Below are 24517 nucleotides of genomic sequence, written 5' to 3'. Positions count from 1 at the left end.
TGGAGTGGCGGAGCGGATGAACAGAACTTTGTTGGACAGAACAAGGGCCATGTTGAGTACTGCGGGTCTAGCCAAGTCATTTTGGGCAGAAGCAGTCAAAACCGCTTCTTATATCATCAATCGTTCTCCTTCAGTGGCGATTGATTTGAAGACTCCGATGGAGGTGCGGACTGGCAAGTCAGCTGATTATTCTCGGCTACATACATTTGAAAGTCCGGTGTACGTTATGTACAATGAGCAAGAAAGATCAAAGTTGGATTCTAAATCCAGAAAGTGTATCTTCTTGGGCTATGCTGATGGAGTAAAGAGGTTTCGCTTGTGAGATCCTACTGTCCACAAGCTTTGTAGTGATCCTGCATGGTATCACCTACTAACTGGCAACTAATAGCATGCATTAAACTTAATACAGCAAAATAACTTAACAGAGTAAAATGTGCGGAAACATAACCATAAATTACATATCAGCTTAGTATAAAAGTGTCAAGCTTATTCATCAGTAGTGATACAACCATATCGAAATACTTAAAAATAAACATTATACAGCTATATCGAATCCTGTTGTATAATTAAATCCTCAAGGCCTGCTCCCTAATCCTGCCTTGAACCACCAGCTCCGTCCATCCTGCGACCTGCCCCATGGAATAGGGTGTCCAAGATAACAACTAGGATGTGAGCGCTAACGCCCAGTACATAAACATGAGTAAACATATGTATATAATGCATGCAACATGATGACTGGTAACGGGTCATCTGAAAAGTCATGCTCAGTACCGGCGCCACATGAGTGCTGCCACCGCACGGATCAACCTCTGGGTGCAACCACACTCGTCTAGTACACCAGAGTAGACAGACATAAATGTCCCCGCCGTCGCGGTACTCTCAGTGACAAACTATCGAGTATAGAGCTGAGCGGCTCTATAGTCAGGTATAACAAGGTATAGACTCAACGTGTATATGCACATGACATATGAATATAGAAAGCGGTAAATCATATATCATGCCATATAATAATGCCAAATAAATGCAACATATAAACATGTATACTCGCTGGCAATCTCAGTCAATGTGTACGTACCTCTAGGCTAGTTCAAGTATAGTAGGATCCTAGGTTCCAAGCCTATATTCAAAAATTCACCGTATCACTACATAAATTCTATAAGCCTTAACTAAGCTAATAAGTACTCCCAAAACTTAAATAGATTCCCGGACCATACCTTCGTCCCTAGATAGCCCTTTGGAGTCGCTAGTCCCGGATGACTATAACCATACCTTGGTTATTCCAGAACCTCTATTATAACCGATAGGGCCCTCAAGTGTATATCTCACACTATATAACTGAAGATAGAAACTCGGGAATTCGTATTTAGAAATGAATCTGAGAAGCCCTATTTATAGGCAAAATTCCCGGCCAGGATCGGAACTTCCGATTTCAGGATCGGAGCTTCCGATCCAGCTCATTGCGTGCATGTGTGACACGTCGGAATCGGAGCTTCCGATCGGGCGATCGGAGCTTCCGATCTGCTCTACGTTCAACACTTGTCAAAACTCGCGGCTGAGTCATCGAACATTGCTGGCAGCTGGAGATCGGAACGTCCGTTCCAAGATCGGAGCTTCCGATCTCTGTGCTTCCGATGAGGTTCCGAAGTGGCTAGGATCGGAGCTTCCGATCTGGGTTCGGAGCTTCCGATCCAGCCCAAAGTCAAAAGCCCATATTCCCTTCCGAAGTCCAATAACACTCCAAAATTACTAACCCTTAATCATGTTTAACATATTATTATCTTAAAATGGAACCTGGGTTACTACATTCTCCGCACCTTTAGATATTTCGTCCGCGAAATAACATCTAAAGACAAAATCAAGATAACAATATGAAACATCAAACCATGTTTTATTACAACAACTGTAATTACATCTTACATGGTAAATCAAAAGTACAAAGCAAACAACTCAGGATATTCCGCTTGCATACGACTTTCAGTTTCCCAAGTTGCTTCTTCAACGCCTCGGCGTTGCCACTGTACCATCACAAGTGGTATAGCCTTGTTCCGAAGAACTTTCTCCTTCCTGTCTAGGATACGGATTGGTCGTTCAACAAAAGACAGATATGGATCTAGCTGAATATCAGTAGACTGAATCACATGAGATTTATCAGCTATGTACTGTCGAAGCAACGACACATGAAAAACATTATGTATACTGGAAAGATTTGGCGGTAAGGCCAAACGATATGCAAAATCTCCGATCTTTTCCAGTATCTGGAAAGGTCCAATAAAACGAGGAGACAACTTGCCTTTCACGCCGAATGTCATCATCTTCCTGAAAGGTGATACTCGAAGGAACACATATTCACCAGGCTCAAACTGAAGTGGCCTGCGACGAATATTAGCATAACTGGCTTGTCTATCTTGAGCAACTTTGATCCTATGCTTGATCAAATCTACCTTGTCTACAATCTGCTGCACCAATTCAGGACCCTCGACTTATCGTTCCCCGACTTCATCCCAAAATAATGGAGTACGACACCGTCGACCGTACAATGCCTCGAAAGGTGCCATATCGATACTACGATGATAACTGTTATTGTAGGCAAATTCGATCAAAGGTAACTGATCCTGCCAAGATAAGCCAAAATCCATGACAGAAGAACGTAGCATATCCTCAAGCGTACGAATCGTCCGTTCTGACTGCCCGTTAGTCTCCGGATGATATGCAGTGCTCAAACTCAGAGTGGTACCCAACGCCTCTTGAAAACTACCCCAAAAATGTGAGGTAAATCGCGGGTCTCTATAACTGACTATGCTCACTGGAATTCCATGCAATCGCACTATCTCCTGGACATATAAGCGTGCCATGCGATCATAAGAATACTCTTGGTTGTAAGGAATAAAGTGTGCTGATTTTATCAAACGGTCAACAACGACCCAGATAGCATCACACTGACGTGAAGTCATAGGTAAGTGGGTAACAAAATCCATAGTTACGTGCTCCCACTTCCATTCGGGAATCTCAAGATTCTGTAATAATCCACCTGGTCGTTGATGTTCAGCCTTGACCTGTTGACAAACCAAACATCTCGAAACAAATTGATATAAACTCCTCTTCATCCCTTTCCACCAGAATCTAGTTCGCAAGTCATTATACATTTTCATGCTTTCAAGATGAACTGATAATCGACTCCTGTGAGCTTGAGATAGAATATCGTTCCTGAGGTCCGCAACATTAGGTACAACCACTCGATTAGATAAGCACAATAACCCATCTGCCTGAAAATGAAATCCAGATGTATTAACTCCATTGGCTAAACTTGCCAAACGCTGAGTCTTAACATCAGATATCTAAGCATCTCTAATCTGAGAATACAATGCTGGCTCAGATAGAATAGTATACAATCGAATCACATTTCTCCCTTTCTTGTGCTTGAGCGTAAAACTCAATGAACAACACTCTTGAATCATATGAGATACTTCACTAGTCTGAAGTGCAGAAATTCTCACCTGCCGACTCAAGGCATCAGCAGTAAGATTGGCAGAACCTGGATGATATTTGATTTCACAATCATAATCTTTCAGAAGATCCATCCAGCGTCTCTGTCGCATATGCAACTCCGCCTGAGTGAATAAATACTTCAAACTCTTGTGATCCGTGAATATCTCAAATTTCTCGCCATAAAGGTAATGCCTCCAAATCTTGAGTGCAAATACAATGGCGGCTAACTCGAGATCATGTACTGGATAATTACTCTCATGGGTCTTCAACTGTCGAGAAGCATAGGCAATAACATGTCCATGCTGTGTCAGAACACATCCTAACCCCTGACCAGAGGCATCAGTATAGACAACATAACCTCCTGATCCAGAAGGTAGAGCTAGCACAGGTGCAGTAGTAAGACGTCTTCGCAGCTCGTGAAATAACTCATCACAATCCGAGGACCATATGAAGGCAACATCTTTCTGTGTAAGCTGTGTCAAAGGTCTGGCCAACTGTGAAAAATTCTCGATGAACCGACGGTAATATCCAGCTAGACCCAAGAAACTACGAATCTCAGCAACCGTCGTCGGACGAGACCAGTTCAGCACTGCCTCTATCTTACTAGAATCAACAGATATCCCTTCATTAGAAATCACATGACCGAGAAACACTACCCGATCAAGCCAGAATTCGCACTTGCTCAATTTTGCATATAGTTGCTTATCTTGTAACGTCTTTAAAACAATTCTCAAATGCTGTGCATGCTCATCCTTGCCATGAGAATAGACAAGAATATCATCAATGAAGACGATGACAAATCTATCCAGATATTCTCGAAATACCTGATTCATCAGATTCATAAAGACTGCCGGTGCATTCGTCAAACCGAATGGCATCACCAAAAATTCATAATGCCCGTATCTGGTCCTGAAAGCAGTCGTAGAAATATCTGAGTCTCGTACCCGCATATGATGGTATCCAGATCTCAGATCTATCTTGGAGTAAACATAAGTACCCTGTAGCTGATCAAATAGATCATCAATCCGTGACAAAGGATACTTATTCTTGATGGTGACACGATTCAACTTCATGTAATCAATACACAATCACATCGATCCATCTTTCTTCTTGACGAACAAAACAGGTGCTCCCCACGGAGAAACACTCGGACGAATATATCCCTTATCAAGATGATCCTGTAACTGCTGTTTCAATTCCCTCATCTCTGAAGGTGCCAGACGATAAGGTGCTCGGGATATAGGCGTAGTTCCTGGTACTAAATCAATACCAAATTCAACCCCTCGCACCGGAGAAAAACCAGGAATCTCATCAGGGAATACATCAGGAAACTCACTGACTACCGGTAACTGATCAATACCCGTACTACTCATGGACATATCAACTGCATAGATAAGGTAGCTCTCCCCACCTGACTCCAAGACATGACATGCCTTCAGATCCGAAACAAGTGGCATCAGAGGTCGCGCACCCTCACCATAAAAATACCAGCTATCACCCTCTACCAGAAAAAACTGTACCAGACGCTGATAACAATCCACAGTAGAATGATACAAAGTCAGCATATCTATTCCCAAGATATAGTCAAAATCTGCCATCGCTAATATCATCAAATTAACTGCTAACACATTACCCTTAAACTCCAGAAGGCAACCCATCACTAGATGCTTAGTTACTATCTCTTGCTCCAACGGAGTAGATACAACTAAATCCATATCTAATGATACATAAGGTAATCTATGTCTCTTAACAAAGCGACTAGAAATAAAAGAATGCGATGCTCTAGTATCAATTAATACAAGTGCAGGAATACCACATAACAGAAAGGTACCTGCCAACATGCGATCGCTTCCCTCTGTAGCCTGCTCCTGAGACAGAGCAAATACCTGCCCTTGAGTCTGGGGACGATAACCAGAAGAACTCTGTGGTGCTGGCTGATGACGTGGAACAATAGAAGCCTGAGATCCAACCTGTGATCCTGATCCACTAACAGAACCCATGCGCTGAGGACAATATCTCCACAGATGTCCCTGCTGACCGCAAATATAACAAGCATCAGTAGCTCTCCGACATGAAGCTGCAGGATGCTTCCCTCCACAGTGACTACAAAACTCCTCCTTCTTCTTCTTCTTCCCAAAATGGAACATACCTCGTGAACCAAGAGATCCAGATGAAGTAGTAGGAGTAGAAGAAGACGTAGGTCCAGATTGCACAATAGATTGAGCTCGAGGCTCAAAAGATCCACTAGGCTATCCTGGCATCATCAACTGTGCCCGCCTGTTGCTAGTCTCCACAAGACGGCAACGGTTCACCAAAGTCTCAAAAGATACCGGGTCATCACAGACGACAACCTGTGAGTAGATATCTTGGTTCAAATCTTGTAGAAAGATATCATACTTCGACGCATCACTCTCATTAATATGAGGACTGAAAGGTAGCAGATCAAGAAATCATTGCTGATATTGATCAATAGTCATTGATCCTTGCCTCAGAGTAAGCAACTCCATCGATCGTGCTTGGCGAACAGTTGGAGGAAAATACAGTTTCTGGAACTGCTGACAGAAATCTCCCCAAGTCACCTGTCCTCTCTCAGTACGTGCCTGAGCAGCTTTGGCATCCCACCAAAAACGTGCTCGATCCTCTAGAACAAATTCTAGAACTTCCAATTTCTGATCCTCAGTGCAATCGAAAGCATGAAAAGTACTCTCGAGTTTAGACATCCAACTTCTCGCCTGTTCAGGATTCTCGTCTCCCACCAAAGTTTTGGTCCTACTTGCATGAATTTATTGATAGAGTAGCGACGTCTACCCTCATGATGACGATGTTGATCATCATGATGGCGGTGATGACGATGATGATGACCACCTCCCTGGCCAACACTACCGTGACTCTCGTCAGCCATATCCTGAAAAGAATTGCACATTAAAATCCCAAATGCGCAAGAATTACTCAAAACTAATTCTAAATCCCAAGTACTAATCCCAAAATCTAAGCATGCTCTGATACCAAAAATGTAGTGATCCTGCATGGTATCACCTACTAACTGGCAACTAATAGCACACATTAAACTTAATACAGCAAAATAACTTAACAGAATAAAACGTGCAGAAACATAACCATAAATTACATATCAGCTTAGTATAAAAGTGTCAAGCTTATTCATCAGTAGTGATACAACCATATCGAAATACTTAAAAGTAAACATTATACAGCTATATCGAATCCTGCTGTATAATTAACTCCTCAAGGCCTGCTCCCTAATCCTGCCTTGAACCACCAGCTCCGTCCATCCTGCGACCTGCCCCATGGAATAGGGTGTCCAAGATAACAACTAGGACGTGAGCGCTAACGCCCAGTACATAAACATGAGTAAACATATGTATATAATGCATGCAACATGATGACTGGTAACGGGTCATCTGAAAAGTCATGCTCAGTACCGGCACCACATGAGTGCTGCCACCGCACGGATCAACCTCTGGGTGCAACCACACTCGTCTAGTACACCAGAGTAGACAGACATAAATGCCCCCGCCGTCGCGGTACTCTCAGTGACAGACTATCGAGTATAGAGCTGAGCGGCTCTATAGTCAGGTATAACAAGGTATAGGCTCAACGTGTATATGCACATGACATATGAATATAGAAAGCGGTAAATCATATATCATGCCATATAATAATGCCAAATAAATGCAACATATAAACATATATACTCGCTGGCAATCTCAGTCAATGTGTACGTACCTCTAGGCTAGTTCAAGTATAGTAGGATCCTAGGTTCCAAGCCTATATTCAAAAGTTCACCGTATCACTACATAAATTCTATAAGCCTTAACTAAGCTAATAAGTACTCCCAAAACTTAAATAGATTCCCGGACCATACCTTTGTCCGTAGATAGCCCTTTGGAGTCGCTAGTTCCGGATGTCTATAACCACACCTTGGTTATTCCAGAACCTCTATTATAACCGATAGGGCCCTCAAGTGTATATCTCACACTATATAACTAAAGAAAGAAACTCGGGAATTCGTATTTAGAAATGAACCTGAGAAGCCCTATTTATAGGCAAAATTCCCGGCCAGGATCGGAACTTTCGATTTCAGGATTCGGAGCTTCCGATCCAGCTCACTGCGTGCATGTGTGACACGTCGGAATCGGAACTTTCGATCAGGCGATCGGAGCTTCCGATCTGCTCTACGTTCAACACTTATCAAAACTCGCGGCTGAGTCATCGAACATTGCTGGCAGCTGGAGATCGGAACGTCCGTTCCAGGATCGGAGCTTCCGATCTCTGTGCTTTCGATGAGGTTCCGAAGTGGCTAGGATCGGAGCTTCCGATCTGGGTTCAGAGCTTCCAATCCGGCCCAAAGTCAAAAGCCCATATTCCCTTCCGAAGTCCAATAACACTCCAAAATTACTAACCCTTAATCATGTTTAACATATTATTATCTTAAAATGGAACCTGGGTTACTGCAAGCTTATCATCAGCAGAGATGTTATCTTCGAGGAAGATAAAGTGAAGGGAGACAAAGGCACACAGAATTCAGAAACTACTATCATTCAGGTGGAAAATAAGACAGACGAAGATCAAGTTTTTTATGAAACAGTACCAGAGCACGAGGAACAAGAACCAGTTGAGTCAGAGGTTTCCAAAGTGAGGCAGTCAACTCGAGAGAGAAGACCACCAGGTTGGCTTTCAGATTATGTCACTAAAAGCAACATTGCATATTGTCTATTAATAGAGGATGGAGAGCCATCGAGTTTCCATGAGGCTACTCAAAGCTCGGATGTATCCCTGTGGATGACAGCGATGCAGGAAGAATTAGAAGCATTAGACAGGAACAAAACTTGGGATCTTGTTACACTACCACGAGGAAGGAAAACTATCGGTAACAGATGGGTCTATAAGATCAAGCGTGATGGCAGTAACCAAGTGGAGCGGTATCGTGCAAGATTGGTTGTCAAAGGGTACGCTCAAAAAGAAGGTATTGACTTCAATGAGATATTTTCTCCTGTGGTTCGACTTTCAACAGCCATGGTAGTATTGGCATTGTGTGCGGTGTTTGACCTACATCTAGAACAGTTAGATGTGAAAACAGCATTTCTTCATGGCGATCTTGAAGAAGAAATCTATATGCTCCAGCCAGAAGGTTTTGCAGAAAAAGGCAAAGAGAACTTGGTTTGCAGGTTGAACAAATCTCTGTACGATCTCAAACAGGCGCCGAGGTGTTGGTACAAGAGATTTGATTCCTATATCATGAGCCTTGGGTACAACAGACTCAGTGCAGACCCTTGTACATATTTCAAGAGGTCTGGTGATGATGATTATATCATTTTGTTGTTGTACGTGGACGACATGTTGGTAGCAGGCCCCAACAAAGATCGGGTCCAAGAATTGAAGGCACAGTTGGCTAGGGAATTTGATATGAAGGACTTGGGACCAGCAAACAAGATTTTAGGGATGCAAGCTCACCGAGACAGAAGCAATAGGAAGATTTGGCTTTCCCAGAAAAATTATTTGAAGAAAGACTTGCAGCGCTTCAACATGCTAGATAGTAAGCCAGTTTCAACCCCTCTTCCTATTAACTTCAAGTTATCTTCTGAGATGTGTCTTAGCAATGAAGCAGAGAAGAAGGAGATGTCTCGAGTACCGTATGCATCAGCAGTGGGAAGTTTAATGTTCGCCATGATTTGTACAAGACCAGACATTGCACAAGCAGTGGGAGCAGTCAGTCGGTATATGACGAATCCTGGACAAGAGCATTGGAGCACGGTTAAGAGGATCCTTAGATACATTAAGGGTACCTCGGATGCTGCATTATGTTTTGGAGGATCAGATTTTACACTCAGGGGCTATGTGGATTCAGATTACGCAGGTGATCCAGATAAGAGAAAATCTATTACTGGTTATGTGTTTACAGTTGCAGGAGGTGCAGTCAGCTGGGTTTCAAAACTGCAAACAGTTGTGGCGTTATCTACAATGGAAGCAGAATACATGGCAGCTACTCAAGCTTGCAAGGAAGCAATATGGATTAAAAGGTTATTGGACGAGCTTGGGCACAAACAAGAAAAGATTTCTTTGTTTTGTGACAGTCAGAGTGCCTTGCACATTGCAAGGAATCCAGCCTTTCATTCCAAGACTAAATACATTGGAGTTCAATTTCACTTTGTACGAGAGGTAGTAGAGGAAGAAAGTGTGAATATGAAGAAGTTCCATACGAAGGATAACATTGCTGATATTCTGACCGAGCCAGTGAGCACAGAGAAGTTTGAATGGTGTAGAACCTCAAGTGGCCTAGTAGAAACGTAAGCAGCAAGAGTGACAAGATTGAAAGCATGTGTGGAGATGTGTTTGAATCTCAATCAAATCTCCAAGTGGGAGAAATGTCGGCAAAATGAATTATTCATGCATTAAATGCATGTGGACGAGTCACTTGGCCAGCTGTGAAGGTTGAAAGTGTGGCAAATACAATTCAGAATTGAATTGTTTTCTCATGTTCAGACGAAGGGCTCGCACCTATAAATAGGTGCATTCCCTCGACATTGAAAATCATCCCTCAGCCTCAAGTTCTTTTCTTTAGTCTTGAGTTTTCTTCTCCTATATTTCTATATATATTTGTGAGATAGGTTTTCTCCTGTATTAAGAGAGTGAGTGTCTCTTTGAAAACACAGAGAGAGGTTGTAATTCTCCAAATATTATAGTGAAATCTTTTGGTCTTGCCCGTGGTTTTTATTCTAATAATTTTTGGGGGTTTTCCACATAAATCTTGGTGTCTATTTATTCTTCAATTTTCATAGTTTCTATCTCATGATGCCGCACCTAGGACCAACGTAACATGTATACAGGATTTGAATTGCTACAATCTAAGTACACAAAACAAATAAAGTAACAAATAATTTAATATTTGAGTTAGGGGTGAGACAAAATATCGAATTTTGTATATCAAGATTACGTACCATACTGAAAAATACCAATATATCGAAGATTTTGCTACGGTATGGTAATTATACCGAATTTTTCGATATATAATGATGATATGAACTTTTAAAATTTGGGTATATACCGTAATATTGAAATAATATATAAAAATTTTAAAATATATAATATTTTTTAAAAATAAACAAAAAAATACAAATTTTTTTTTTGATATAAAACGATATATACCGATATCATATTGAAATATTGGTATACCATAAAATTTCAATATAATCGATATGCTAGTTTTGTATACATAAAATTTTAATATACGGAAAATTTTGAATTGAAACGTTTTGGACGGTATCGATATAAAATTTGAGCTATGAGTAAAAAAAAAATAAAATAAACAATGATTTGTGGGTCCATCAGTCAAGGTCACTTACCTGAATCTAATTAACAAGGTCTCATTGGCTTCTCTTCCTATTTTTATTATATGTTCATACTTTTTAAAGGAAAAAAAATATCTGATTTTCCAAGAAAGATCATAAGTAGGGATTAAGAAGAATAATATTAGTAATTTGAATATTTAATTTTGTGGGTTACTTTAAGTGACAATATTTTGGACCATACTAAAATCTTTTTAAATAAAATGTGTTAGTGTCTATGTCTTCTTCAAGCAAGATACGATTATTCTAAACTGGAAGAAGTCTATACAAAAGGTTACGTTTGTGTAAATTTCATATACTAAAACCAAAATTTTAATTTATAACTACGATTATGAAAATTCATATAATTCCGATTCAGTTGCCACTTTGTCAATTTATTATTTTAAGGAATCAAAACTCGACCAAAAGTTTTTTATTTTTATTTTTTAATTCCGGTTCCGATTCGACTTTGGAAGCAAGACCAGTAGATGATTTTGGTGTAAATTTACAAGTGGAAAATAATTATGATCGAGTCTAAAATAAATGTATTATTACATGAGGAGTAATTTGTTGCTACTTTGAAATTTCTTTTTATGAAACTAAATGAGCGGTCAAGAAAATATTAAAGGGACGCGCAATCAATGACGTATGCCAAACCCACGTTTGGTGGCGAGGCTGGAGCCTGGGGTGCAATCCCCTGTCTCGCTTCACTCTAGAATAAATATCAAAATGACCAATTAGAAATTAGAAGTATTTCTTATTTGGTGCTTACAAAAATATTAGTTATTCTCAACTAGTGATAGAAATCAACATAATTTAATTACACTCCCTTGAGTTTATATTGTAGTATAAAACAATTTTTTTGGGTAATAAATGTTGAAGAAAATTTTAAATGCAGATTTTTTTCCTTGTTTTTCTAGACTTTAATGCAATAAATACTATTTTAGTATTTGTATCCATTTCCTGGCAGATAATTGGGGAGAAAAATGGGACTAGCTCTATCTATGTATTCAATTAAGCAGATGAATTAGGTCAGTGCCGCTAAAAATACATTAATTGATATGCGTCAGTTTGGATACAAAAGTCATTGGCTTAAAAAAATAATTAAATAAGTCCAGCTTTTTAAAGTGATTTTATTAAAAAATAGAAAAAAAAGCAGAAGCGATTTTAGCGTTTGGATAAATTTTGAAAAAATATTTTTTTAAAAATAGACATAAAAGAAGTCAAAATTTATGGCTTTTAAAAAAACATGTATTTGCACTTAAATAAGTGTTTTTTAAAAAATTGTTTTCGTAAACAAACGCCTAAGTTTTTTTAAAAAAAAATATTTTTTAAAAATTATTGTTTTTTTTTTGGATTCCGTAACCAAACACTAAACCTAGTTTATCAAGATTTATATATATTATTATTTGAGATATATGTATTACGCGTGTAATATAATACACATATATTATATATGAGATAGACGTAACGTATTTATTTTTAAATTATTTTTTAAAATGACATTTAGTTGTAAAGAGCAAATATCTCAAAATATTATACTTTGTGAAACTCTTAGATATGGGAAATCAAAATGGAAAAATTAATAGTTTTATAATATTTTTTTTTATGCTAAATATGATATAATAATTTAAAATTTTAAAAGTATAGATAAAGATAGAATAATATTTTATTATATATATGGTGTCAGTATTGCATCCTCGAGTCCTTCTATTTCCCACCTCTTTTTTGCGGACGACAGTCTCATGTTCTTCAGGTCTACGTTGGAGGACTTATGAGAAAGCTTCGGGCCAACTAATTAATTTTGAAAAATCTGCTATGTCCGAACACCAATGCTCAGGTGGTTGAGAACATGAAAACTATGCTGGCCATTCCAGTGGTTGAGAGTCACCAGGTGTATGCCAGTATTCTCTATTCGGAGTCAAAAGATGCAGTTTCGTTACCTAGTGGAGAGGATCGGTAAACGGATGCAAGGCTGGAACAATAAGATATTCTCGATATGGGGTAAGGAGACCCTGATAAAGTCTGTTCTCCAAGCAATTCACACGTATGCTACGTCCTGATTCCGCATACCTAAGTCCATCTGTCGTGATATTGAACGTGAATGCTCAAAATTTAACGAGGGGAAGAAGAGTTTGCATTGGCAAACATGGTAGGCTCTAAGCAAACCGAAGTGTATGGGAGGCATGAGATTTTGGGAGATGGAAGCTTTCAATAAGGCCCTTCTTCTGGTGCATCATCACTAACCTGGGATTTCTTTTGGGACAAGTCTTGAAGGCTTGGTATTTTTGCCATCAGGATGTTATGTCAGCCGGATTGGGTAATAATCCTTCTTATATATGGAGTAGGACTGGAAAATGGTCTATGTTGGTGAATGGGTGATGAGACTAATTCTTTCGCTAATATAGTAAAGTGAGTACCTTGATTGAGAATGGTAGGTGCACTGAGGCACTGATAGGGCAGCTCTTCTCTCCTCATGTTATCCGAGATATTCTTGATATCCCTCTCGCGAGCTCTCGTCATGATGATTTTAGATAGGTACAAAGTGGAAATCAGTTGTTATGAGCCCGCCTTGTCTTGTTCGGCTGCTCGATCTAAACTATGGTGGCTCTTCCTCTGGGCTCTCTCGATCCCTCCGAAAGTCCGTATATTTTGGTGGCGTGCAGTACTTAATCTTATTCCCACGGAAGCAAACTTTGGAAGCCCATTATGTTCCAGTTAAGGGTATTTGTCCATTATGTCACAACCGACCAGTCACGCTTTATTCCTCTGCTCTGCCATAAAATCAGATTTGTTATGCAAATCTGATTTTGAGTTCTTTCTTATGCGCACTTGGGCTACTTGGAAAGCGAGGTTGGATATTGTGCATAACAAAGATGACCGCAACATCAGTTTGAACGTGGATTGGTGTGACGGTTTGTTAAGGGAATTCCAAGCTTCATGCCATGCACTAAACAAGACTCACTCACGTGCACTGTGCCCATCCGAGGATATGTGGACCGTCCCTTCGTTCCCTCAGCTGCGCTTAGATGTTCATGCGGCGTATAACGAGAGTACAAATAGTTATGCTATCGGTAGAGTAGTCAAAAATCATGAAGGATAACCGGTTATCGTGTTTAGAAGGTAGATAGATCGACCTCTGTCTGTTGTTTATGCTAAACTAGCTGCGATCAAAGGGGGGTTTGAAGGCCAATCGAGAACTTAACTTACAAGTACCTCATTATTTCGAATTCTCTTTTAGAGGTGCAAGCAGTCATGAGGCCAAAAGAGGATCTCAGCTATACTGAAGCTTTAGCGACATACATTCGAAGTTTATTGGTTCAAGTTGGTCACACTTCTACGTCATGTTCGCAGGTCGGCGAATAAAGTAACTCATTCACTTGCCTCTTTTGCAATTTCCTCTCCCACCCCTTTTGTTTGGGGATGCGGGACCCCTTTTGTTTGGGGATGCGGGAGTTTTTTTTTTTTTGGTTGATTGATCTTGTACTTCAAGACTTGTTTTCTGCTGATTTTAATAATACGAGATCGTCATTTTTTAAAAAAAAAGACAGTTATAATCTTATAGATAAATATAAAAGTGACTAAAATAAATTTTTTATGATTATTTTAAATTAAGATTAAATGGTTTTGTAATTTTATAAAAATTCTTTTACTTTATCACAATTATACTGAGACCACAAACTTAATTGTTTTAGGTCTATCTTGTATTACATAATGGGATATATATATATATATATATATATATATATATATATATATATATATATATATATATTGTATATTTGTGAAACGGTCTTACGAGTCAATTTTGTAAAACAGATATCTTATTTGGTTCACTTATAAAAAAATATTATTCCTTTATGCCAAATTATTGGTTTTTATTGTAAATATGAGCAAAGTTTAACTGTCTTACAAATAAAGTTATCTCAAAAGAGACCAACTCTATATATCGTATGTATATTGCACATGCAATGTATCAAAATTAGTGATTTGGAAACACTTATCTAACACAAAAAATCTTATAAGTTCGTTCATGGAATAATTTTTTGAAACAAAATCATTTAAAAAACTTATTCAAGGAGGGAAGATTGCCCAAGCTTACATATGAACTCCCAAGAACTATATTCAACCGATGTGATACATCTTAACACACTGTCATATGCCTAGGAATGAAACAACCAGAACGTGGATATTAACGGATGACCCAACTATGAGCAGTACAACATGTAACGATGGGTTTGTGCTATGATATTATGTTAAGAAATTGACTTGGACCTAACTCAACACTAAAAGCTAGCTCAAGGGGGTGATTGTCCAATCCTATACATGAAACTCCTAGAAACTCTATCCAATCAAAATAAGACATCTTAACAAGACTTACCCATATTCGTAAAATCGTGTCACAAAAATTTATCCCTCATCTAAAGCAAGAATGTCTTACACTAATTAACTTTGGTATTTTTGGTGTAACACATCTTGTTCACATTCGATTTTAAATTTATAAAGTGTTTATTTATCTTTATCTATCTAATCTTTAAAATTTAGATACAATTCATAATTTAAAAAAATATATGAAAAAATAAACGAATTTTTCCAAATGTATAAGTGTGCATCATGTGCAACAAAGATGAACGTTTATATCAAGAACATTCACAATATTTTTTTAAAGGTAAATGTGAGAAATGTGTGTCGGATTAGATTATAAAAGTAAATATATTACTATATATAGCTGGAAAATGTGATAGAATTGCCAACTAGTTGTGCGAGATTCCAACATATTAATCATCAATTGAAAATCCGCTTCATTAACAGAGTAAATAAAGTCATAGCGGGCCATCTTTACTACTACCATCAATATTAATAATCTCAATTCTAATTTTCTAAATCGAGATTATGATTTATGAAACTCAATTTGGGCAAGGAAACTTAAAACTTTGGTGTCTTTAAGTCGTTTCGAGTTGCTCAAAAAGATACACAAACGTTTATAAATCAGTTTTACAGATGAATTTTATAAAATATATTTTCTATTATATTCGAGCTGCATTTAGTTTTTCATATAATTATGTTATACATGAAATTGTTAAACTCTTACTAGTGCTACAAAAACAACTTGATGAAGCTTGTACAACTTTAGGGATTTAACAAAGAAGATGTATGTCACCTTGACAAGCCTACACACAAAATCTATACAGGCAGACAACACACCTTTCTCGAGCCATTTATCAATCAGAAAATTCCAAACCCCTCTCCAAACTAGAGGAGCAAATGTGAACTCAAGACAATATATTATCACAAGCTTCTTGTAAATAACTTCTCTCCTAATTATATCCAAAGAAAACATCTCCATATAGAATCATAAAATACCCTAATGAAATACACTTAGAGGGTGTTTGGTTAAACTTATTAAAAATAGTTTTTAAGCTCTAGAGCTTAAAAGCTGTTTTACGAGCTTATAAGCTGTTAGAACTTATTTTAAAAATAAGTTATTAAAGTGTTTGGGTAAACTTATTTAAAATAACTTAAAGATGTTGATATGTTTGGTATTATAAGATCTTTTTATCGTTAAAATTACCAAAAATATATAATTATATTAAAATAATGTTTCGAGTTATACATATACGAAAATACTTTTAGAATAAACCTATATTAAAAAATAAAATTGTTTTAATATTTTATTTTAGAAAAATTTATGTGATTTGGAATTTTTTTTAAATAATATTTAATATTTATTGGATGGATGATATGATGGAGATTTATTAAAATATTCAATGATATTTTAGAGACGGTTTATTAAAATATTCATCTTATCGAATGTCATAAGTTACAAAAAGATCAAGACGTCATTCAGTAGATATTTGATATTATCGTGGTCTTTTTTTATTTAGTATTTTAGACAACAATAATATCATAGAATATATTATTTGATATGTATGTATTTGAGATATCAAAGTACATCCACAGTTTGAAGTGAATTAGAATTCTGATTAGATCACATACTGAAGTACATCCACAGTTTGAGGTGAAGTAGAATTCTGATTAGATCACACCGAAACTCCTGTAAATATAGGTAGCCTCAAGTTGGCAGACAACAACAATAACACGACACAAAATTCACAGTATTCTCTCAATCCGTAGTTCTTGGAGCATCTCAAGTTATCTCCAAATGTTTAAAGTATGCATTTGATCATAATGTTTTATAGATACTCACTCTTCGCAGAATTTGTTCGAATGATTTTTTTTAGGTCATTCAGAATATCGGTATGCTTTATTTTCTGCTGAAAAGATATACATATAATTTATTAAGGTTGATATCAGATTCGAATCTAAATAAACTTCTAAAAATATAACGAAAGTGCTCTGCATATTGAACACATGCGTACCAAATTTTATTTTATTTTTTTTCTAATATAAATATTTTTTTAGAATATGATTTAGAACAATATTTTAATTGAATGTGGAGTGCACACGAATCAAGCTCACGAATGTGAGAAGTATATTATAATCGCCGCAAAAAGGCCACGTGGCGCGAACACACCTTCCTTAGACTCTGCCTCCACCGCTGTATTACACAAGAGATCGAAACTGCCCGCCACCACACTCCCCGCAACCCAATGCCACCCCCACCCCACTTTCTTCCTATATATATACACCCACTCATGCAATAATCTTTGCACTCCACAAATATTTATCACTCGCCCCTTTTCAGTGTTTTGTGATTTTGTGATTCTGTGTTCGTTTTCGTTTCAAGATTCGTTTGGATCAAAAAATGGCCAGTTCTACTCTCACCGGCTTGCTGAAGCATGTCGCCGGAATATTCCCTTCCCGGAGGGCAGTTTCTGTCTGCGGGAATTTTGACGTCACCCATTCGCGCCTGAATCAGATGGTGGAGGAAGCCGCCGCTCACCTCGTTGCCGCTGGTGTGAATCCCGGCGATGTGGTTGCGCTTACTTTTCCCAACACACTCGAGGTGAGATTTTTTGGAGTCGTTGATTTTGCGAGATGGGTTCTCTGTGAATCGGCTGGAGACGTGTTTGATTTGTGTTTCCTCGTTTTTCACGCTCTTTCTGTTAGATTTTTTGGTTAAAAAACTAACCTTTTTTTTTTCTTTTTTGATGTGGTGGTGGTTGGTTTGATCTTGGTATTTATTGATTAATTTAATGAACTGATGAATTTTAATATATATGATTGCAGTTTGTGGTGATGTTTCTGGCCGTTATTCGCGTCCGAGCCACGGCGGCGCCGCTGAACTCCGCCTACACATTCGACGAATTCGAATTCTATTTATCGGATTCAGAATCAAAGCTTTTAATCACTTCGAAAGAAGGCAACGAGCCCGCTCAGGCCGCCGCCGAGAAGCTCAACATCCCTCATCTCTCCGCCGCTTTACCCTCCGCCGATTCAGATATTATACTATCTCCATCTCCGGCAGGGGTAAACCTTAACTCCGTGTCCGAACTCATCAGCCACCCATCCGACGTGGCCCTATTCCTCCACACCTCCGGCACCACCAGCCGACCCAAAGGCGTTCCTTTAAGCCAAAACAATCTCTACTCATCTGTACAAAACATCAAACAAGTGTACAAAATCACTGAATCAGACTCCACAGTGATCGTTCTTCCCCTGTTTCACGTCCACGGCTTGTTGGCCGGTTTATTGAGCTCCCTCAGCGCTGGAGCCGCCGTGGCTCTCCCCGCCGCCGGCAGATTCTCCGCTTCCACCTTCTGGTCGGATATGAACAAGTATAAGGCCACTTTCTACACCGCCGTGCCCACTATCCACCAAATCATACTCGACCGCCACCTTTCCAAACCCGAACCGTTTTACCCGAAACTCCGGTTCATCCGCAGCTGCAGCGCCTCGTTGGCGCCGGCGGTCATGGCCCGGCTTGAGGAGGCGTTCGAGGCACCGGTTTTAGAGGCATACGCCATGACAGAGGCTTCCCATTTGATGGCCTCGAACCCATTACCGGAGGACGGTCCGCATAAGCCCGGTTCGGTCGGGAAACCCGTGGGCCAAGAAATGGGAATATTGAACGAGAAAGGGGTGGTTCAAGAAGCTAATGTCAATGGGGAGGTTTGCATTAGGGGTCCGAATGTTACTAGAGGGTACAAGAATAATCCCGATGCTAACAAATCGGCTTTCGAATTCGGGTGGTTCCACACCGGAGACGTCGGCTTCTTCGATTCCGACGGGTACTTGCATCTTGTTGGGAGGATCAAGGAGTTGATCAATCGTGGAGGTAATTATTTTTTTACTTTATGTGTACTTGTGACTTGGTTTACACTAGAATTATTATACGAATATGGTATCATAGGACATTTTCGTTCTTTGGTTAATGACATAAATACTATGAAAACGAGGTGAAACGTTTACTAGGCCATGTAGTTTATTCCCAAGTCTTTGGTGCCCGATGATCTTGTTGGTGACTACATCCTAATTTGCACATTAGCTGCCCGTTCAAGTTTTATGCTTTAAATCATATTTATATAGATTAATGCAACCTATACCCAATAAGTATATATGAATAATATATATTATTATTGAAAAGTGTGTGTATACAGTATATATGCATAAATAATAGATATGTATAATATATTATTGAAAAGAGGAAGTTAGGAAATTGCGTGGTCCATGGTATGATAGCATATGCTCGTGATTTTCCTAGAAAATATCGAACCTTGTGGTCAAATTTCCTTGAAGGTGAATTGATTTTGAAAGTTTGTTACCCTACCAACATTTTGGAAATTTCTACCTATTGGGATCTTCTTGTTGGATGTTATTTCGCAATGGTGAAAATTACGTAAAATCTTGTGAGGTAGCTTTATGCATATATGACATTAAAATTTTCGATAATTGCAGGGGAAAAGATATCGCCGATTGAAGTTGATGCCGTTCTTTTGTCCCATCCGGAAATCGCTCAGGCCGTTGCCTTTGGAGTCCCCGATGATAAATATGGGGAAGAGGTAAGAAAAAATCGCCCTTAACGCCAAACCTTTCAATGTCTTGATTCACAAAATATGTGGTAGTTCTAGCTGTGTGTTTCTCGTCGACATGGTTTAATGTCTTTTTCAAATAATACAACTTTCCACTTGCAAACAAAAAGTAGTCACGATGTAAAACAACCCACTACTCCGAAAGTGACCGAGAAAGATCTTTTGCTCGCACAATTGGTTCATAGTACTCGTGTCTTGGATCTAAAATAAAACACAAGTGCACGCATTCCACGCAAATGAAAATAACAAATTACAGAAGACTAAGCATTAAAATCATTGAATTAGACGTACTGAAATTAAATACTCGGCAGCTCTAATATGACATTTGTGCCTGTTTTTTTTCAGATTAATTGTGCGGTGATTCCCCGGGAAGAATCGAACGTGGATGAGGCAGAGGTGTCAAGGTTCTGCAAGAAAAATCTTGCTGCATTCAAGGTTCCAAAGAAGGTTTTCATCACGGATTCGCTCCCGAAAACCGCTACTGGGAAAATTCAACGTAGAATTGTGGCAGAACACTTCCTCGCACAGATATCTACTGCTAAGGTTCCCAAATTTGGGGCTTAGATCAAGAAAAAGCGCAACCAAATTTGTTCTTCAGCTCCTGTATAATATTCAAGAACGTAGCCTTAACCTCTATAGGCAATGAAAGATAGTAATATGCAATGGGAAATATAAATATTGCTTTATTCTTGTAAACTTTGAAGATGTTATGAAATGGTTATTTATTTATATCTCGTCATTGCAACAATCGTTGCAAAAGGTTAATATATCTGTATACATTTTATTAATCCCCCGTCTTCTACTTTGTGCTTTCAGTGATCGCAATGAAGATAAGCCTAAAATAATTGTATGAGCAGTTAGTTCAGTAAACTATTATTCAAAAGAAGAATTAAAACATAACGTGCAATAGATTCAATTTCAACTTTCTGAAGTCAATAAAAATTGGAAAACTTGTTCAGACATACTTCCAGAAAATAAATTTTTATTTTAAGAAAAAAGATGCCTCCACACGACAAAAACAAATTAGCCTAGATCATAAAAATTCGACAAAAATTCACAGTAAATTATGGAAAACACAGAGCAAAAACCTACAATTTCATTCGGTCAAGCAAAGAGAACACAAATCAAGCATTGCTTTCAGGGAAAGCAAATGTCGTCCAACAAAAGCACATAAAGCAACATTTTCAGGATAGGCAAAAGTCGTCAAGCAAAAGCAACTAAAACAAGCAGGCTGAAAAAAAAATTAAATGTGATCCAACACCCTACAACACAACAAAACATTGCGAAACTAGAATCACGGCTAGAATTTACGCTTCCTCCGCATCCTCTTCGTCTTCGTAATTATATTCTTCCTCTGCTGATGCGTCCTGGTATTGTTGATATTCAGAAACTAGATCATTCATGTTACTCTCGGCCTCGGTGAATTCCATCTCATCCATGCCCTCTCCTGTGTACCAATGCAAAAATGCCTTCCTACGGAACATAGCAGTGAATTGTTCGCTGACCCTTCGGAACATCTCTTGGATTGAAGTGGAGTTACCAATAAATGTTGATGCCATCTTAAGGCCAGTGGGAGGGATATCACATACAGTGGATTTAACGTTGTTGGGGATCCATTCAACAAAATAAGATGAGTTTTTGTTTTGAACGTTGATCATTTGTTCATCAACCTCCTTTGTACTCATCTTGCCACGGAACATTGCCGAGGCAGTCAAGTAACGGCCATGGCGAGGGTCAGCAGCACACATCATGTTCTTTGCATCCCACATTTGTTGGGTGAGTTCAGGAACAGTGAGGGCTCGGTATTGCTGCGACCCACGAGAAGTGAGTGGAGCAAACCCAACCATGAAGAAGTGAAGCCGAGGGAATGGGATAAGGTTGACAGCAAGTTTACGGAGATCAGAATTGAGTTGACCAGGGAAACGGAGGCAGCAGGTCACACCACTCATGGTGGCCGAAATCAAATGATTAAGATCTCCAACTGTTCAGCAAAGATCATCATTAACAACGATAAGAAAAGTCAAGTTTTGGCACAAAATATCATAACTACAGCAGTTTAAAAATCAATAAGAAACATGCCCCTAGAAATCTAACAAGTAACCGTGTGTCAAATCAGGAGAGACAAGTAACCGTGTGTCAAATCAGGAAAGAACACAACAATGTCAACATTCATCGAGCTAATTCATATACTACAGAAAAAACGAGCGCAGCCTAAAAGACAAACGTCATAACTGGGTGCTGCATGGATAAGAATGAACAATTAATACAGCACCAACCACTAGGAATTTAAACATTTATGCTTGATAAAGAGATACAAAAGAATATATACTTACAGCTTGGAGTGGTGAGCTTAAGAGTTCGGAAACAAATGTCATAAAGTGCTTCATTATCCAACACCATACACTCATCCGCATTCTCAACAAGCTGATGGACAGATAGAGTAGCGTTGTAGGGTTCAACGACAGTGTCCGACACCTTAGGGGATGGAAAGACAGAGAATGTAAGCATCATACGGTCTGGATACTCCTCCCTGATCTTAGAAATAAGAAGAGTTCCCATTCCTGATCCTGTTCCACCTCCCAGAGAATGGCAGACCTGAAAACCTGAAAATGGAACACAAAGAAAACAAGTTCTGAATCTAATCAACACAGGAAAAGATTAAACATCCTCACTCACAAATCATTTCCAACACTTCATATAACCATCATTTAAATAATTTTCAGTCATATAAAAGAATATTAGATGATGAGAAATTTGTTTTTAATTTCACAAGTTTAATAATAACTCAATGATAGGCCACAAGAAGGAAACAAAACTCATAACACAATGGATATCATACAGTATCTACTTCACAATTTTTATGTGAACAAAAAATGAGTTATGAATTATGATCACTAAAATATAACCAGATCTGCGAAAATCGCAATGCAAAGGAACTCAGCAACGACATTTTCTCCAAGTATCAGAGCCAAAATAATATCACAATCTCCATTAAGGAAAAAAAATAGAAATGAATACCTAGCGGTACCTGGAATCGCATTAGTTGATTGCATCACAATTTTCACACACGTACATTATGTCACGAATTCAGTTCACTTTAAAAATAACATGACAGCCACAGCACTGCACTTCTATCACCAGATCGACTAAAATTACACTCAAACAGACCAATAATCACTCAAAACAATGCCGTGAAGAATTGGAACTAAACGAATCCAATGGAAGGCCAAAAAAATGCACTAATAAAACTAGAGATCTACAAATCACACTTAACCCCAACAAAAAGAATCACAAAATTCAGTGTAAGTGCATACTGATGAAAAATTACCTAAAAGAAGGAAAAAAAACTCCACAAAGCTCAGGCGACAATAGGCATTTCAAAAACAAACGCATCACAAATTACAAAATACCTTGTAAACAATCACAATTCTCCGCCTCTTTCCTCACCACATCGAGCACCGAATCGATCAACTCGGCTCCCTCGGTATAATGACCCTTCGCCCAGTTGTTCCCTGCCCCAGACTGTCCGAAAACGAAGTTATCAGGTCGGAAAATCTGCCCGTAAGTACCAGATCTGACGCTGTCCATGGTCCCTGGCTCCAAATCCATGAGCACGGCGCGTGGAACAAACCGGCCGCAGCTCGCCTCGTTGTAGTAAACATTCACACGCTCCAGTTGCAATTCGTCGTCGCCGCTGTACCTTCCGGTGGAATCTATCCCGTGCTCCGCGCACACCACCTCCCAGAACTTCGCTCCGATCTGGTTGCCGCATTGGCCACCCTGGATATGCAGGATTTCACGCATTTTTGAAGCTGTAGGCTACCAAGATGGAGGCGGATTCAGAGATTCGTTGCCGTAGGTGTAGAGAATTGGGGGATTGTCTTGTGTTGGTGCGGACTTAGAGAATATGGAGAGTTTATATAGGACCGGAGGGGTTTAACCTTTGAGGGGCGGATTCTGTGAATTTTTTTTGAATTTTGAATTTTGTGTGATTTTTGGAAGTTGAGGTACGCGACATTGGGGTGGGTGAAACACACGCGCCTCTCCTTGTGGAGGACGGTTGCATATCACGTGACAGCAAGTATTTTAAAGCTGACATCATCACTTGTGCCGAAGAGATTCCAATTTCTCATTTAATAAATAAATCGTATATACTCGGCAAAGTTTCAAATTTCACACGATTTTTTTTCTTATTTTAGACTTGCAAGAATATCTCTCAAACTCTAATAATGATAATAATAACAATAGTAATATATAATCAATCATCCATACTTATACGTATATCTATATCTAAGTTTTCATAAATATTAAAAATATTATTGAAAAAACAAATTTTACAAAGAAATTTGACATCTAACCCATTTTCAATGAGTGCTTTAATAAGAAACTAATTTTTTTAAAATAGTTAATATATTTAAAGATAAGAATTGATGGGTGAAGTATAAAGAAAATAATATTAATTATAATTAGACCATATACATAAACAAGAAATACAACGTTTTTATTTAAGGACGGTTTGCGAAAATTAAATTTTTAAAAAGAGAATTTAGAAAAAGGATTTTCAAAATCAGTACAATATATGATACACAATACAACACAACACAACACAACAAAGTGAGCATGGATAATCGTTATCAGGTTATATGCGAACATATGGTGTACATTTAAATTTTGGGAAAATAAGTTTTTTTTTAT

At 38.5% G+C, this 24517-nt stretch overlaps 2 protein-coding genes across 2 annotated transcripts; one reads left to right on the top strand and one right to left on the bottom strand.

Annotated features, from left to right (window-relative positions):
* The first annotated feature begins 17488 nt into the window (after positions 1-17488).
* Positions 17489-20551, top strand: LOC140864609 (probable CoA ligase CCL9). The gene is made up of 4 exons (XM_073268892.1): positions 17489-17796; positions 18021-19068; positions 19689-19792; positions 20168-20551. The coding sequence occupies exons 1-4, from the start codon at positions 17596-17598 to the stop codon at positions 20384-20386; spliced, it is 1572 nt and encodes a 523-aa protein (XP_073124993.1). The 5' UTR covers positions 17489-17595; the 3' UTR covers positions 20387-20551.
* A 349-nt stretch (positions 20552-20900) lies between these two features.
* Positions 20901-23738, bottom strand: LOC140859868 (tubulin beta-1 chain). The gene is made up of 3 exons (XM_073262474.1): positions 23233-23738; positions 22156-22425; positions 20901-21803 (listed from the first exon to the last, which is right to left on the bottom strand). The coding sequence occupies exons 1-3, from the start codon at positions 23624-23626 to the stop codon at positions 21130-21132; spliced, it is 1338 nt and encodes a 445-aa protein (XP_073118575.1). The 5' UTR covers positions 23627-23738; the 3' UTR covers positions 20901-21129.
* Between the last annotated feature and the right edge of the window lie 779 nt (positions 23739-24517).

Source organism: Henckelia pumila, chromosome 4 (genome assembly GCF_033568475.1).
Source record: "Henckelia pumila isolate YLH828 chromosome 4, ASM3356847v2, whole genome shotgun sequence".
In the NCBI taxonomy this organism is placed as follows: Eukaryota; Viridiplantae; Streptophyta; class Magnoliopsida; order Lamiales; family Gesneriaceae; genus Henckelia; species Henckelia pumila.
The sequence above is the reverse complement of the archived record's forward strand: the minus strand, read 5'-3'. Positions and strand labels throughout refer to the sequence as shown.

What these genes read in the sequence shown, in the direction of transcription:
- LOC140864609 (XM_073268892.1), top strand. Translation starts at nt 17,596, where the DNA reads ATGGCCAGTTCTACTCTCACCGGCTTGCTGAAGCATGTCGCCGGAATA. An exon ending in CTTTTCCCAACACACTCGAG is followed by an intron (nt 17,797 to 18,020) that starts GTGAGATTTTTT and finishes ATATGATTGCAG; the next exon opens with TTTGTGGTGATGTTTCTGGC. An exon ending in ATGATAAATATGGGGAAGAG is followed by an intron (nt 19,793 to 20,167) that starts GTAAGAAAAAAT and finishes GTTTTTTTTCAG; the next exon opens with ATTAATTGTGCGGTGATTCC.
- LOC140859868 (XM_073262474.1), bottom strand. Translation starts at nt 23,626, where the DNA reads ATGCGTGAAATCCTGCATATCCAGGGTGGCCAATGCGGCAACCAGATC. An exon ending in GAATTGTGATTGTTTACAAG is followed by an intron (nt 22,426 to 23,232) that starts GTATTTTGTAAT and finishes TTCCATTTTCAG; the next exon opens with GTTTTCAGGTCTGCCATTCT. An exon ending in TAAGCTCACCACTCCAAGCT is followed by an intron (nt 21,804 to 22,155) that starts GTAAGTATATAT and finishes TTTGCTGAACAG; the next exon opens with TTGGAGATCTTAATCATTTG.